The sequence below is a fragment of the Arvicola amphibius genome, chromosome 1 (assembly GCF_903992535.2).
Source record: "Arvicola amphibius chromosome 1, mArvAmp1.2, whole genome shotgun sequence".
NCBI classification, from domain to species: domain Eukaryota; kingdom Metazoa; phylum Chordata; class Mammalia; order Rodentia; family Cricetidae; genus Arvicola; species Arvicola amphibius.
In genome coordinates, this window is record NC_052047.1 from 93,455,657 (window position 1) to 93,473,338 (window position 17,682).

Sequence of the window (17,682 nt, forward strand, 5' to 3'; positions counted from 1 at the left end):
TTACCACATTGACTACATTCATAGAGTTTCTCTTCAGTATGACTTCTTTCATGTATTTTAAGATTACTTTTATGTGCGAAGGTTTTACCACATTGATTACATCCATAGGGTTTCTCTCCAGTATGAATTCTTTCATGAATAAGAAGATGACTCTTCTGTGTAAACGTTTTACTACAGTAATTACATACATAGGGTCTCTCTCCAGTATGAATCCTTTCATGAATAAGAAGATGACTCTTCTGTGTAAAGGTTTTACTACAGTAATTACATACATATGGTTTCTCTCCAGTATGAATTCTTTCATGTATCTGACAATCATACTTACGGGCAAAGGCTTTACCACAATGATTACATGCACAGGGTTTTGCTAAAGTATGAATTCTTTCACATATTAGAAGATAAGTGGTGTGTGCAATGGCTGTGTCCAAAGGATGATATCCATGTGTTTTCTCTCCCCTGTGAGTTACACATACTTGATTGAGATTTTGATATGGAAAGGCATTAATATTTTGATAATATTCATAGTTTTTTATTTCCGAATGAGTTCTTTGGTGTACTTTTAAAGAGGAATCAGATCCAAATGTTTTATCATGTTGCTTACATTCATAAAGATCCTCTTGAATATTAGATACTTTTGCTTCTTTGAAGATAATATACCTATTAAAGGAAAATGAACAAACAAAAAGTTTGCACATTGCATTCATATGATCTAACTTTTTATGCCTCATACAGATGTGGTTTAGGGGTTGGGATTTCTCATGATAACAGGGTCCTTGACTCTCATAAACTGCTCCTTTCACTAAACTATAGTAAGTCCCTCATGACAAGGATTTGAGGAACACTAGTAATAATAGGGACAATTTGCTTGTAACAAATCTTGGTTATAAACTAAAACCTCATCAATCTGTCTATCTTTTACAATACTTGATTGGTATGAAACTAAGTGGATGAACAATGGAACAACATGTCTCTCATGTTGATATTATTAAAATTGTGACATCTGTCATGGTATTGTTTCCTTGTCTTGTTTCTTAAAGGAATGGTTTGCAATGATCAGCAAAATGACACTGGAGTACATGGTGTTGTGAGAATTTAATAATCATCACAAAGCTGTGTTTATTTACACCGTTGCTTTTCATTAACATTCCTTCAGAGTACACATATATCAGCTTGCACATGCAAAATTACCTTCCATGTCTTCTAGAACTTTGACAATGTTCTTCAATATTCTGGTCTTCCCATTTGTACCCTAAAATACAGTGCCAGAAAATGCAGGATATATTGGCAGAAATTTAGGCACAATTTAAATTACTATCTTCAGTGAATTTTAGAACAATGACTAATTTATTCATTGGATTCTTCTTCTTCCACAGTTGAAATCACAGAAGAGCACCAACCTCCAAAAATGGCTTGACCCCCAAAATTAAAAAGCTCACATTCTTACCTATAGAAGTGAGGTTCCAGTAGGTTTCCAGCATCACATCTTTGTAGAGATTCTTCTGTGAAGAATCCAGCAAAGCCCACTCTTCCTGAGTGAAGTTCACATGCACATCCTCATAGGTCAGTGCATCCTAAAATATCCCATATAAGTACATAACAGAAGCAATCAAACTGATGGCAGTATAAATTTACACTGTACTGAGAGTATATTTGCAGAATTCTGTGTACTCAATGTATTCTATGACAAGAAAAGAAAAAAGGAGAATGATAACTTCCAGTTCTGTGACCACCAAATAGAATATGGCATTGCAGAAGAAATGATGAGCAATACATACAAAGAACCATGCAAACAGAATAACACTATAACAGTATATAACAGAAAAATTCATCAAAATTATTAACCTCAGAAAGGACAGACAATATGAATATGGTGGTGAATACATACAATTGATATGGGATTCCCCTCTGTATGCTGTGAATACCATTGGTTAAAAATGCTGCTTTGGGATATTGCAGAACAGAATAGGGCAAGGCAGGAATTCCAAGCAGATAGAGGAGAGGATAGGTAGAGTCAGAAAGATGCCATGTAGCCACTGGAAGAGAAAGATGTGAGCTGCTAGCCAGCCAGAACCTTGCTGGTAGGCCACCATGTACATACACAGATTAATAGAAATGGTTAATTTAAGATATAAGGGCTAGCTAGCAATACACTTAAGTGATTGGCCAAGCAGTATTTTAATTAATATAGTTTCTCTGAGGTTATTTAGGGTCTGAGCAGCCAGGAATGAGTGAGCAGGCTTCACCTACAAAATGGTGCCCCAACGACTGGGGATAACCCATGTGGCAAGCCACACACTTAAGGTCTGAGTGCTTGTATGCCTGCTCAGGATTAGGAGGAAAGTAGCTGAAAGTATGCCTGCCACTTAGCACCTGAACAAGCGGCTGGATCAGGTCTGCTAGGCATGCACAGGCAGGAGAGCGTGGCAAATTCCCAACTCCATACACAGAGGTATTTCCAGGCCATGCACTGAGCTGCAGGGCAGATTTAGCTTTTGCTCAAATAAAGTGGTGAGGACATCTCCCACCCAGCAGTCCCAGAGCCAGCAGTGAACTACCTCTGCCATTTTCAAAGTCTGAAAGAGGCAGATCCAGCATCCAGGGCTTCTACAACCACAATGTTTACCATTTTAAAAGCACTCCTGGCCAGAAAATAATTACAGACACACTATAAAGACAAATTCAGATGGAAAAGACCTCTAAATGGGTCACAGTGTTAGATAAATCTATGTAGGTTTAGGAGAGAAGAAAAAGTGTAATTATAAAAAGAAATAAATTGTTTTAAAAAATAAAACAAAGTTTATAAAGAGACAGAGTACAGACAGTCATAGATTAAAGAGTAAAGAAAAATAAGCCACATAAAGATGGGAAATACACTGAGAGTCTGGATTACATATATTATGTATTTTCTTTGAATTTTTTGACTGTGAATGAGCTAAGTACAGAGAGACATTTCATTGTACAGGCTGCTAAGCTAAAATCAACATATATATTTTAGAAGTATCTTGACTTCAAAATTTGGATCTAAGGATATGCTGCTTTAGAAAAGAGGTTTGCTTTTGATTCCAGAGGATAAGAACCTGTGGATTCCTTCCAGAGTAATGTGATTTGATGGACCAGGACCACCCTGAAAGTTCTCTGTAAACCACCCCCAAAAATACTTTGCCCAACAAAAAGCAAGAAGCAATTTGGAAAGAACTATGCCCAAATTCACAAATATTATTTATAAATGTTTGTTTACATTTAAAGGGGGATATGCTATAGAGATGAATACTTTGTATTGGTATGGATCTTGGTCTACTGATACAAATTTAAGGTCAATTTTGTTTTATGTATATGTATTTCTGCTCTTGCTTAAGGTATTGTTTGTGCAGCTCATTTAAAAATGTAATGTATAATTTTAAAATACAAATTAATAGATCATCTATAATAGTCAAGCTTGTCGTGACGTTAGTTAGGTTTTCTAGATGTACAGAGATATATTTCAGATATATAGGTATTCTACAAACCTTTCAAAGACTAACAGAATATGGCATTTAAAAATGTTTAAGAACTTAAGACTTTTCATGACAATGAAACTCATTTGCTCCTGCAGCACCAATCTACTCCAAGAGGATAATGGGCATTGAAGAGGCTCCTTATGGAGTTGTTTAGCCATTTGGGCAAGAAACTGCTTTTACCTTTACTGTTTGATGGTATGCTATATAAACTAGACATGCAGAACTCACAGAAAAATAACTGCTGAAGTTGCCTAAAGACGGTGATACAGTCCTTCAGAGTTCCTGCTTCATAAAAGAGTCTGCAAGACATTCTGCAGGACACAGAAGAAAGTGACTGACAAACTGCCAATAAAGGCAGAACTGTCTTTGAAATTTCTTGCTTCATGGAAAAGTCTGTCAGATATTATAAGCCTGAAGGCTGAAGATGAATGCCCCAATGTTACAGAAGAACTTTGGGTGACTGTCCAGGCAGCAAGATGTCGCTGTCAATTCTAGAGTTTTGGAAGTTGCTTACAATGCACTTCCTGTTTACTTAGGTAACATTATATCTTTCTAGAGTCTTTGATGGAGTTGAAGAATAGATAGTTATAGTTTTCCTTAGTTAGGATAAAAGATAAAGTAGATATAAATATCATAACTATAATTTCTGCTTGATAACTGTTTTGTTGTATGTAATCTTGCTATGTTAAAGTTAAAACCTTCCTTTTTATTTAGACAGAAAAAGGGAGGTGATGTGGGATTCTCCTCTGGATGTGAATATCACTGGTTAAAAAAGAGGCTGCTTTGGGTCTATTGCAGCACAGAATAGGGGAAGGTAGGAATACCAAGCAAACAGAAGAGGAGGCAGAGTTGGGGGGACGCCATGCAGCTGCTGGAAGAGAAAAACACGAGCCACCAGCTGAAACCTTGTTGGGATTTTTATTGCACCATGTCCAAAGCAACTCTTATAAAGAAAAAGAGTTCATTGCAGGTTGGCTTACATTTCAGAGGTTTAGTTCATTATCTTCAAAGCGAGAAGCACAGTGTCATGCAGGCAGATATGGTGCTAGAGAAGGAGCTAAGAGTTCCATTATCTTAATTCACAGGCATCAGCAAGAGACTGAGACACACAGATTTCACAGTTTACCTCCACCATGACATACTTACAACAAGGTTACACCTCCTACTAGTGCCATTCCTTAAGGACCAAGCAGTCAAAGACCCAAGTCTATGGGGGTCAAACCTATTCAAACCAACACATTCCCTGGACCCCATAGGCTTGTAGCCACACCATAATGCAGAAATGTATTCAGTCCAACTTCAAAAGTCCCCATAGTCTATAATAGTCTCAAAAAATATTTAAAAATTCAAACTCAAAGTCTCTTCTAAAATTCATGGGACCTTTTAACTATAACACCTTGTAAAAATCAAAAAGCAGATCACATATTTCCAAAATATAATAGCTCAGGATATACATTACCATTCCAAAATGCAGGAAGAGGAGAATAGTTAGGAAGTACTGGGCCAAAGCAAGACTAACAACCAGCTGGGGAAACTCCAAACTCTGTACCTCCATGTCTGATGCCAAAATGCTCTTCAGATCTTCAACTATTTTCAGCTTTGTTGACTGCAACAACTTCTTTCTTTAGGGTGGTTTCACTCCCTACTAGCAGCTTTTCTTGGCAGGTATCCCAGAACTCTGGCTTCTTTAGTATTTTTGGGTCTCCAAGTTGATCTAGGCTTCATCTTTACTGCTTCATGCAATGGCCTCTTTAGACCTCTACTCGGGGACACCATTGACACATGCCTGACCTCAACAGCATTCCCTAGAAATAGAGGGAGATTCCATAACCTCTTTCTTCTATCTTTGTGGCCAGAACCATGTGGCCGAAGCTGCTAAGTCCTATTGTTTGTGAGGTTGGACCATGGCACCCACTGCTCAATTACATCTTAGTCAGCTTTTCTGTTTTCAGTCATTGTTTTCACTGCCCATGCTTGGCTTTCTGGAACTGGATCTGTAGACCAGGCTGGTCTTGAACTTACAGCTCCACCAGTCTCTACCTTTGGAGTACTGTGATTAAAGGCAGCACCATTGTGCCAGAACCTTACCCATTCTTTATTACCTTTTCACAAACTGGGAAGTTAGCTGATGTGATTTTTTTATTTCATTTCTTAATCTGTTAATTCCTTGAACACAGGACTTATAGCTCCAGTCAGATTCCTGATCCCTCAGTTCTCCTCAATCTGTACATTTTGTATTTTTACTTACTCAGCTTGTTCCTTTTCCTTATAACTCTGATGGAGGAGAGTTATCTGTCTATGTTACTTTCATTGGTTAATTAATAAAGAAAACTGCCTTGGCCCTTTAAGAGACAGAAAATTAGGTAGGCGGAGTAGACAGAACAGAATTGTGGGAAAAGGGGTAGCAGGCAGTGGGGAGACACTTCAGGCAGTCGCCATAGTGAGTCTCCATGCTTCTCCTCTCTGAGATGGACGCAGGTTAAGATCTCTCCTGGTAAGCCACACCTCGTGGTGCTACACAGATTACTAAATATGGGTTAAAGGAAGATGTGAGAATTAGACAATAAGAGGCTGAAACTATGGGCCAGGCAGTATTTAAATGAATACAGTTTCCGTGTAATTATTTCGGGTGTAAAGCTAGCCGGCGGCCGGGTGGCGGGACCCAGCCCCGCCTGCTTCCTTCTACATAACTCTTCAAAGTGGGAAGACTAATAATGACATGACAGAATCTATACTAGTCTGTTTTGGGATTTCCTCTGCCAAATGAATAATTCTAAAACTCTTCATTTGAGTTTTGGGCCAATAATTTGGACAACTGCAAAAAGCAGGCATGTTCTTCACCAAAATATCACAAGAACAGTCTCTAGGCAACGCGGTATCATTCTTCTTCTCTGAAACCTCTTGAGCCAGGCCCCACAGTTAACATCACCTTCAGCATCACTGTCTTCCAGGCTCTTACTAGTATGGTATTTAAACACTGCTTAAAGCATTACTTCTGCTTTCCTAACCCAAAGTCCAAATTACTACCCCAGTCCCTGGCACCAATGTCTCCCTTAGTGGTTATTGCTGTGAAGAATCACCATGACCATGGTAACACCAACAAAGAAAAACATGTAATTGGGCTGGCTTACATTTCAGATGTTTAGACCATTACTATCATGGCCCACAGGCAGACACGGTGCTAGAGAAGGAGCTAAAAAGTCTACATCATGATCCACAAGCAGCAGCAGAACACTGAGACAGACTGGGCCTAGCTTGAGCATAGGAGACCTCAAAGTCCACCTCCATATTGACACACTCTCTCCAACAAGGCCACACCTACACCAACAAGGCCACACTTTCAAAGAGTGCCCCTAAGATGGATCAAACATTGTGACACATAAGTCTATGGGGGGCATTTCTTTTCAAACCACCACACCAGGACTCCCTTTGGCCAATCATTGCCTAACACTTTATAGAGGTCTGAAACCTCTACCCCAAAAGGAAACAAATTAGAAAGACACCTCTTTTGTCCTCTCCATCCTTTCTCTGGAGGTAAGTCTAGTCGAGGCACCTTCTGTTTGGACACATGTAAGAGGTCAGACATGGCTGGTAATCCAGAATCCAGTGTCTGACCTGATCCTGATCTTCCAGGTCACACACACACACACACACACACACACAGAGAGAGAGAGAGAGAGAGAGAGAGAGAGAGAGAGAGAGAGAGAGAGAGAGAGAGAGAGAGAGAGAGAGAGAGAAGACCTCCACCTGTCACACTCTAGGAAAAGAAACACTGGTTTGTTGCTTGACTCCTGCACACATGAAGAGTTGTTCCCTGTGAGGATGTGAGGAGGGGCAGAGCCTCTCCTCTAGGCCCCAACCACCTGGCCATCTAAGTGGAATGCACACAGGGTGAATATCCCCACCACTTCAAAACTGCTCTAAGAAGTCCCAGGGAAGGAAAATTCTCCTGAGCTAAGCCCTAAGAAAGAGAGAAAGTTGTGCTAATCCTTTTAATTTTATAATTTATGTCTCTTTTTCAAACAGTGGTCTGTAAAAGCCACTATTCTCTGAGTAGAAGCACTGCCTGTGGGCTGGGCAAGGGAACTGCTGCCAAGCAACAGCTAGTCTGGACACTACAAGTTTTCCCTATGTCCATCACTGACCAAGGAGACTGTAAGCAATTTCATAAAGTACTTTTAGGAAGATTAAAGATAACCACTAAGGAAATTTCCTTTCATTGCCCCAGTGTTACAAAAGTTAAAGAAGAGTCAAACGTATAAGTAGCTCCCAACTGCTAGAGCTACTTCAGAAGGCATTTAACAACAAAAACTGACTGCATACAAAAGAAATTTTGCATAACTGACAGTCAACTTCATCCCTGATAATAAGACACAGAGAGACTTACAGATCCCCAGCAAAACTTTGGTATCTTAACCTGTCACAAGAATATCTCCAAGTAGAAAGTTCTCTCTCCAAATGAAAGATACACAATACCCAATGATCCTGGAAACAAAGGGGAAATTTGAAGTCTGTGCTGTCTGTATTGAAGAGACAGGCATCCTGGCACCCTGCTAGTCACCCTGGGATATGCATCTCCTACCTATAAAGAAACCTGGGACCTCTAATTCACTTGAGTCTGATCTTCCAGAGAAATAGCTATACACTCTCCTGAAAGATGCATTCTTCAGCCTCCCATTGGCAAAGGCAAATTATCCTATATTTGCTTTTAAATAGACAGACTCAGGTCACAGTGAGCAACAAGCCTGGACCAGGATACTCCAGGAGTTAAAGACACTAAATGCAGAATTCTTGCGCTCCCTTCAGAGGGTTTTTCAGAAAAAAAAAAAAATGGATTATTGGATGGACCACTGAGGGACTGTTGCAAGAGTTACACACCTTGGACTACAAAATGTTGGCTAAAAAAAGCAACTATTTTGGCTACCAACTGAAGGGGGCAAAAGCAGCCCACCTCAAAGTAGGATTGCTGCCATCCTTCAGATATCAACTTCAGAGACTGTGAAAAGAGGTTCAAGAGTTCCTAGGTGAAGCTGGATACTGCTGCCTCTAGATGCCAGAGTTTCTGGAAATGTCAATGCTTCTATACACCAGTACAAAGAGGGCACTGAGCCCCGAATGTGAACTGAGACTTAACAAGAAGCTTTTTAAGGCTTTAAAAACAGCTGTGAATATCCAAATGCCTCAAAACCTTTCATCTCTTTGTCCACAAAACACAAGACAAAGGGATGTCCTTGATAAAGACAAAATTTAACCCAAATTTTGGGGCCATAGAAATACCCTGTGGCATACTAGTCCAAAGGATTAGATCCTGTAGCCACAGATTGGCCCACCTGTCTAAAAGTAGTTTAATGAAAAGAAAACAAGATAGCTCTGGGTCAAGGTACTTATACCCATAGCAACAACTCCTTTAAGGAACACCATGCCTGTGTGACCCAGTAGTAAGCCCAACTTCTGGGACCCCAATTCTAATTTGATAAATCCACTGCCATTAATTAGGCTACCATCTTGCCTGATGTGGGTCCATGACTATCAGGCTATCAGGAAATGATAGCAGCATATCAGGAAATGGTAGCAGCAGTACTTCCATTAAATAAAATGATTTGGGATCAAGCCAGAGAGTAGAATTGATCTGACCCAAGCTCTCAGGTAGGGAAAAGGAAAATCCTCCACCATATACACAGACAATCACTATGATGATCTACAGAGAAAGAAGGTTCTCATCACTGGGAAAAAGGACATTAAAAAATTTGGCCCTCCTAATATCTATTTGGATTCCAGCACAAATTGCTGTCATCTACCCCTGGGTTTCCGAACTGGCTACTCAAAAAACTTCCCTAAGACCAGTGGAGCCTACTGATATACTGATGACATACCATGACTTCTTACTTCCTTAGACTCCAGTTTCAAAATCAAAAGACAGGGCTGGAGAGATGGCTCAGTGGTTAAGAGCATTGCCTGCTCTTCCAAAGGTCCTGAGTTCAATTCCCGGCAACTACACGGTGGCTCACAACCATCTGTAATAAGGTCTGGTGCCTTCTTCTGGCCTGCAGGCATACACACAGACAGAAAATTGTATACATAATAAATAAATGAATGAATAAATAAATAAATCAAAAGACACCTCAAACCAATAGGTTGATTGATGACAAACTAACCATCACCAGGCAACTAACTCATCTGGAGTCTGCCAGGTGTTCTGAGTTGAATTAGACTAGATAGTATATCTGGACTAGACAGCCTAGCATGGAATATCTTAGCCAGATGCCATGTTTGTGCTCAAGTAAATCCCAAACAAAGAGCCCTTATGAAGGAAAGGGTACAAATGAGAGAGTAAGATTACCAAGAACTCTGGGAAAACTAACTTCACCAAGATCTGGCCAACTGGGGAGAATAAAAGTACTTGCTAGTTTTCTTACATCCCCATTCCAGATCAGTACAAGCATTCCCCACTCAGACTAAACCTACTCAAATAATAACTCCTCCAGAAACTGGCCCCCTGATGTGGCCTCATCCTAGAAATTGGGTCCAACAACAAGCTGGTTTTTGTAGGACTCAGCCATGACAAACTCAATAGGGACCTGAGTTTCAGATTACCACAAATCAATACCTGGTACCAAGAAAGAACACAAACTGATATTCAGGCACCACCCAGGAACAGATTACCCAAGGGAAAAATACCTAACATTCCAAAGGAAATTCCTAACGTCCCAGCCATTATAGACAGTATCACCTAACGTCCCATAGCACTGTACACACCTATCCCCTTTAATCAAGACACCCCTAGACAAATATCAGCCAATCCTTAGAAATCCCTCACCCCAATCTCTGCTATAATTTTAAAAAATGCCAACTGGGGGCTGGAGAGATGGCTCAGAGGTTAAGAACACTGACTGCTCTTCTGGAGGTCCTGAGTTCAATTCCCAGCAACCCACATGGTGGCTCACAACCATCTGTAATGAGATCTGGCGCCCTCTTCTGGCCTGCAAGCATACATGGAGGCTGAACACTGTGTACATAATAAATAAATAAATAAATTTTAAAAAAAAATGCCAACTGAGCTCAAGGCTCTCTGATCATGCCAATGCATTAGACACAAGGAGAGTCCAAATTCGAAACTGAATAGCGACTCTTTGCTTTTATGTATGGGATTCAGTCTCTGTGGTGGGCTTTTGGGGGGGGGGGGGTCTCTGAAATCTGGGCATATCAACCTTCACAGCCAAAATCTCTCAATTAATAGTTAAAGCTGTAGATACTGATTGAAAATTTTATTGTGCATATATAGCTCTGGCCAGGTAAAAAGAATAAACAACATAAAACAACAACAATCATTTAAAAAAACCTCTCATTAGATTCTATCAAAGAATGGATAGGCCGTCTTCTTTACTTTGCTTCTGACAGCTTCACACCATATAGGAAGGGATTTACCCAATATAAGATTGTTTGAAAAACCTCCCCAACTTCAACAGTTAGCAAAAAGGCCAACAGTTGTCTGACCTCTCTAGCCATTCTTTCCTCATGTCACTGCATGCAGGCACCTCAGTCCATAAAAGCTACTCATTGGGCTGACCTTCAAGTTCACCATCGCATTCCCCATGTTTCAGTCCAGTACCAAGCTGGTTTGTATACGTACCATAAGTAGCCAGCAGTCACTGAAAAGAACCTGGAAAGGACCCCACATGGTGCTTCTCACCACTCCTATGGCATTGACGACCACACCCGGGTCACAAAAGTGGAAGACGAGGATGCTGCCAAGTGGACTGTCTCTGGACCATGGGCCAGTTAAAAGTAGGTTCCACTGGGTCCCCAAGCCCTCCCACTGCCGTTAGGTCTGGACCAGGGAACAAAAAATAAGAACAGCAGATACAGGGACGCTATTACCTAATGTAACCACAGACCAGCAATCCATATTCATTTTGGCCTTTGCTCACTGATGCCCACGTTAAATGCCTGATTGAATTACAGAAAGGAAAGACACAGGGATTTATCTCTTGAGACATAAATACAGAGCTTACGATTCTATGTATTTCTGTAGCAGGGCCCCCTGGTTACCAGAAACAGCCTGGTTTCAATTGGGCACACTGAGTTTATAAAACAGAGGCTTCCTGGGGAAAAAAATATTTTAAAGATTCTGGTCTTTGGAAAACAGGAATATCCTGCATTATCAGACTCTATGACACAGGAAGAGACCCTGAGGATGGACTTAATCATTCTCAGCCAGAGATCAGCCAGGACTGCTGGCTATGCTTTGGTGCCCCCCATGCTACACAGGAACTAACCAGACTGGCAATCCATTGACAGACAAACCTCAGTGTGACTCAGAAGTCCAAACCAATGTTCTGGTTTGTTAACACATCTGGAAAACTATATTACGGAACCCCCAGGACTACCTGATGAGCATGTCACAATGGTTTTGCTACATGTGCCTTTTCTGATGCTTTCCAAACTAAGTACAACACTTGATCAGGACCTGATGGTATTAAAATAAAGTTTCCATTTCTGGATTAAAACAAATTACAAAATGATTTCACAACATTCAAAAGGCTCAGATTACGTCTCATGAGTTAAAGGAAACTATGTACGGCTTTGGGGAAAAACTGTTGCTTCTAGATCAATTTTCAGGAGCAATTTAAAAACTATTGTCATGGCAGGGGGAATAATTGGTACCTTCTCTGTCCTCTTGGTCCAGCTGCCTGAATACTCTGCTATCATTACTGACAGGGACTTTAATTCTCATTCTGACTGGAATAATGGTGGGGCCCTGTATCTTAAACGAAAATAGGATTAGTCCACTATTTGACACGTTGACTAAAGTCCACTGGGGAATTTAACTGGCCACAGACTTCAGTAGATCCCTAGACTTAGCACAACAGACTCCATGAAGGGAGTGTCATTCATGCTGTAAAACATCATGCAGACAGCACCACCTGCTACAAGTAAAGTCAAGGCCTAATCCATCAAAGTCTATATTCACGGGAAGTCTCAAAAATGTACTAACCTTGCTGTTTAGTCTGTAGTCCTACTTCTTTTTTTTGGTTTTTAGAGACAGGGTCTCTCTGCAGCTTTAGAGCCTGTCCTGGAGCCTGTCTCTTGTAGACCAGGCTGGTCTTGAACTCACAGAGATCCGCCTGCCTCTGCCTCCCGAGTGCTGGGATTAAAGGCATGCGCCACCACCACCCGGCCTGTAGTTCTACTTCTAGTTAACTATGCTTAGTAACTGCAGTATGTCAACCAGAAACGTAGATTTTATGCTTACAAGTTCATTCTGAAAAAGTCTCATGGCTACAGTGGGAACCGCAACACCCAGTGTAGTAGCAGGCCAACTAAAAAAGACTTTCTATTGCCTTAAACCCATGCCCCAGCAGCCTTCTCCTGTGAAGACCCGCAACAAGCACCTCAAGGAACTTTCTCCATAATTAACTACATACTCAGACACAAAGCAAGTCTCAACAAATACAAGAAAACTAAAATAAGTCCCTGAATCCTATCAGACCATCACAAATTAAAGCTGGATATCAACAACAGCAGAAATATCACAAAGCTTGCAAGCATGTGGAGCCTCAACACCTCTAATGAATGAAAAAAGCAAGAACACAAAGAAGGAAGGGAGGGAGGGAGGGAGGAGGGAGGGAGGGAGGGAAGGAAGGAAGGAAGGAAGGAAGGAAGGAAGGAAGGAAGGAAGGAAGGACCTTAGCAATCTAGCCATAATCATGCCACACACTGAATGCTCTCTCAAAGTATCAGTCCATGGGACAGGAGAGATGGCTCAGTGGTTAAGAGCACTGGCAACTCTTCCAGACATTCTGGGTTCCATTCTCAGTAACCACATGGTGACTCACAATCATCTGTAGTGGGAACTGATGACTTCATCTGGAATAAAGACATACATGCTGATAGAGCATTCATATACATAAAATAAATAACTTATCTTTTAAAAAAAAATCACTGTTTCTAGTAACCCCCCCAAAAATGACTGGCCCACTACTCTTTCATTTAGCCTTACTTGATTTCCCAGGACATGTACAGAACACAGAGAGATAATATATTACTATAACAAAATCTTACACAACCTGTCTTCCCGGCTCTTCTCTTGCTGTAAAGAAGCACTATGACCAAGGCCTCTCTTACAATGGAAGGCTTTTAACTTTGGGATTGATGACAGTGACAGAGGGTTAGTCCATTCTCATCTGGAAAGAAAGCTTCACAGTGGGCAGACATGGGACTGAGGGTTGCATCCTGATACACAGGCAGGCAGCAGGCAGGAAGAAACACTTGCCTTGCACTGGGCTTTTGAAACCTCAAAGCCCACCTACAGTGACACGCATACACAAACAAGACACATCTACTCCCACAAGGGCAGACCCCCTAATTTTACACAATGACTTCCACTACTTCCATTACTTTGAATGGGGCCAACCATTCAAAGATAGGAACCTGAGGGTGTTGAACAAATATAAACCATGACAGGCATACAATCTATGAAGGAAGAGCTCTAAGGGAAAGAGTGAACGACATTAAAGAAAACAGAGGGAGAGGAAGACAAGAAGACAAAGAAAAAAAACAAAAAAAAACCTATTTACTCTAAATACGAGGAGAAACTCCTTTGGTTGGATTACAGGCTTCCTTAATATAACCTTCCCTACCCATATCAAAGAAGAGATTAAACAATTCAAGATCTACAAACTTAGGTTTAAGTTCCTATCTTTTCTATGCAGTATGTCTTGTTTGCAAGCGAATCTTCCCTCTGCTTCCAGCATGCACTCTCTCTCTGCCCGTCTCTCTTCGGAAGAGGTACCTGCCGCAGTGGCTCCTCTCCTCTCCCTCGCTCTGTTTCTCTCCCCACCCCCTTCCCTTTCCTTGCCTTTTATCAAATAAACTATATCCAAACTCACTCTGCATGGCGTATCCGTCTCTGTCTCTCGCCCGCTGCACCCCTCGGGGAACCTGCAGTGTTTTATCTAAACCATTACACCTGGGAAACCTTGGATCAGGTCTGGTGAAAGTAATGAAGACAGTCGGTCTCTTGCTGTGCTTAAGGGGAACTGTTGTAGCCAGGCAATGGTGGTACACGCTTTTAATCCCAGCACAGGCAGAGGCAAAATAAAATAAATAATAAATAAAAGGGTTACTGTGGCTATTGTAGATGATGCCATCTGGAAGCTGCATTCTAACTAGGTAGATACTTTACATAAGGTTACAAAAGTTTTAAGGGGTTTTGGTTTTTTGTTTTGTTTTGTTTTTCGAGACAGAGTTTCTCTGTAGCTTTGGAACCTGTCCTGGAACTAGCTCTATAGACCAGGCTGGGCTCGAAATCACCGAGATCCGCCTGCCTCTGCCTCCTGAGTGCTGGGATTAAAGGCGTGCACCACCACCGCCCGCCCTAAAAGTTTTATTTACATTAGTTAGTGAGGTTTTGCTATGAAACTGGGAAATTTAATTTTTGTTGTTTTTCCAAACAGGCTGTTCTTGTAGCCCTCGCTACCCTGGAACTCCCTCTATAGACCAGGCTGGCCTCTGCCTTCCGTGTACTGGGTTTAAAAGCATGTACCGGGCTAGAGAGATGGCTCACTGATTAAGAGCACTGGCTGCTCTTCCAAAGGTCCTGAGTTCAATTCCCAGCAACCACATGGTGGCTCACAGCCATCTATAGTGACATCTGATGCCCTCTTCTGGCATAAAGGTGCACACGCAGATAGAACATTCAAATAAATAAATCTAAAAAAAAAAAAAAAAAAAAGCATGTACCACCACTTAAGTATTTTAACAAATTAAACCCGAAAGTCTTCAGTACGGCAAACAGAGTCACAAATAAGTCTGACTACAGCGCGTGCTCTGCACAGTTAAAGGATGTTTCCAGGCACATGCCGAGAGGGAAATCACACAGAGGTCCCACTTCAGCCTGGGAGTCACCAGCCATGTGTCCAGACAGCCCCGGGAGGACCCCACACCAGCTCCTCCCCACGTGGGGACAGCGACCCCTCACTCACCATGGCCGATTCCGAGCTCAGTCCCCTATCCTAGCAACTCCAGGTTTTGGGTCACAATGAAGCACAAAGAACACTGGAGAGAGCCTCTACATAAGTCCGCGGAGTCTACAGCATGGCGGATGATGATCGGAAGTGCCCTCCCCACCCTGACTGGCAGTCCATCTGGAGGCCCTGATTGGCTACTGTGGCCTGAGTGACAGAAACAACTCCCTTAGGTCAGAGTGCTGTGAAGTGAGGACGCACGGTGGTTCCCAGCCCTGGCTTCCTGCCCAGGCACACAACTGCCCCAGACCTGCAGAGACTGGCATTGCAGCAGAACTTGGGGCTGGACTGCAAAGTCTTCCCTGAACAATCTCTGCACTCAGTAGGAGTCTTTTCGGGGGACATTAGTTAGTGAGGTTTTGCTATGAAACTGGGAAAGGACAAAGGAAACCGGCCACTTCCTGGGCTAAATACCTCAGGGCAACTGTGAAAACATGATGATTTTCATGTTGTTTGGGACGGGGTTGGGATGATGAAGAGATGGGAATAGAGGGAGCGTGTTGGGTGGACTGGGTGCAAAGGCAGATTGGAGGCAGGATAGAGGGGGAAACACCCAGGAACCCACAAGGATGACCCCAGCACTGTTGGACAGGGTGCCTGAACTGGCCTTCTGCTGTAAGCAGATTGGTGGCTTCCCTAATTGCCCTCAGAGACACCCTATCCAGTAATTTACGGAAGCAGAGGCACAGATCCCCAGACAAGCACTGCACTGAGAGTCTAATGGAAGAAAGGGAGGAGGGAATGAATATACCAGCCAGGGGGGTCATAATGGGGGACCCACAGAGACAGCTGACCTCAGCTCAGTGGGACCTCATGTTTGCTGGACCAACAGTCAGGCGGTCTGAATGGGAACGACCTGGGCCCTCTGCATGTGTGTGACAATCATGTAGCTTGTTCTCTTAGTAAGGCTTCTAACAGTGAGAGCAGGACCTCTCCCTGGCTCTTAGCTGGTTTTGATAACCTGTTTTCCATACTGGATTACGTAGCCCGGATTCGACATAAGGGGAGGAGCTCTGTCCTGCCTCAACTTGATGGGCCATGCTTTGCACAAGCGGGAGTCCTGTCCCCTTCTGAATGGAGACAGAAGAGGAGTAGATGGGAAAGGGGAGTGGGTGGAAGGAGAGGACGGAGGAGAAATGGGTTGGTATGTAAAATAAATTTTTAAAAATGTTACTTGAATAAAAAAGAAAGTTAGATTTAAAAACCATGCACTAATCTGCACTCTCTTAAAACGTTATTCTGTGGAAAAGGCCCATCAGTGTAAACACAAGATTTAGAGAACTAAACCCTACAGGGTCAGAGTGAGCTTGTTACTTCTCACGCCATATTTACCATAGAGCCTCAGACTCTGATGACAAAAATTATACATATTTTACTGCTCACTTGACATGTGGGTCTACAGATTTGTTTTTCTACAAATTCTGCATCATTAGTGAAAATAAGTAAACCAATTAAGAATACTTACTTTTACATCAGGATCCTAGCGTTTCATTTTCTTTGTCAGGGTCTCACTCTGTAGCCCTGGCTGTACAGGACCTCACTATGCAGACCAGGCTAGCCTAAAAATCATAAATACCAGTTTGCCTCTGCTGCAGAGAGCTCAGATTAAAGGCCTGCGCCACCATGCCCGACTTCTATTAATTCTGCACATTTATTAATGAAATAAACAGAAGCCTGGTGTGTCACACAACTGAACTCTGCACTGAGGACACTGTTGCAGGAGACCTCTCTGAGATTTAGGCAAGCCTGGGTTAGAAGTGAGACCCTTTCTCAAAAAAGCAAATGGAAAATGTGCAGCCTCTGACACCTCAGCTCTTTTGACAATTAGTGTCAATCTTTGTCCTGCAGGCTGCATGGATCTGCCCTTAGCCAAGATGTCATATGACCATGTGTTGTAAGGTACTGACAAACCACTTGTATTTTTAGAGCACTTGTACCCCTTTAGTAAGACACACACACAGGACACGTAAAACATGCATTTAAAATGTTTAAAACAGTCAGGATCACATGTATGGTCACCCACATTCTTTCCATGCAGCTGGGCAGAAAAGAGGGACCTGCCTCCCCTCCCAGGCTGCAGCAGGAGAATAGATGAACAGACATAGAAGCAGCAGCATTGCTGGGCAGGAAAGAGGAAGCCACCCTCCACCCACCCACCA

The 17,682-nt window shown here is 42.2% G+C and overlaps 1 protein-coding gene across 1 annotated transcript; it reads right to left on the reverse strand.

Moving 5' to 3' along the window:
- Positions 1-1,184: 1,184 nt before the first annotated feature.
- LOC119813047 (zinc finger protein 431-like) lies at positions 1,185-5,052 on the reverse strand. Its single transcript, XM_038328178.1, has 3 exons — positions 4,957-5,052; positions 1,445-1,571; positions 1,185-1,249 (listed from the first exon to the last, which is right to left on the reverse strand). Exons 1-3 carry the CDS (start codon positions 5,050-5,052, stop codon positions 1,185-1,187), a joined length of 288 nt encoding a protein of 95 aa, XP_038184106.1.
- Positions 5,053-17,682: the final 12,630 nt, after the last annotated feature.

Bases quoted from the DNA above. Each gene is read 5' to 3' on its own strand.
- LOC119813047 (XM_038328178.1), bottom strand. From the start codon at position 5,052: ATGGAGGTACAGAGTTTGGAGTTTCCCCAGCTGGTTGTTAGTCTTGCT. The intron at 1,572-4,956 runs GTAATGTATATC...GGGATATTTTAG, and splicing joins TCTTCCTGCATTTTGGAATG to GATGCACTGACCTATGAGGA. The intron at 1,250-1,444 runs GTAAGAATGTGA...ACTGTATTTTAG, and splicing joins CTGGAACCTCACTTCTATAG to GGTACAAATGGGAAGACCAG.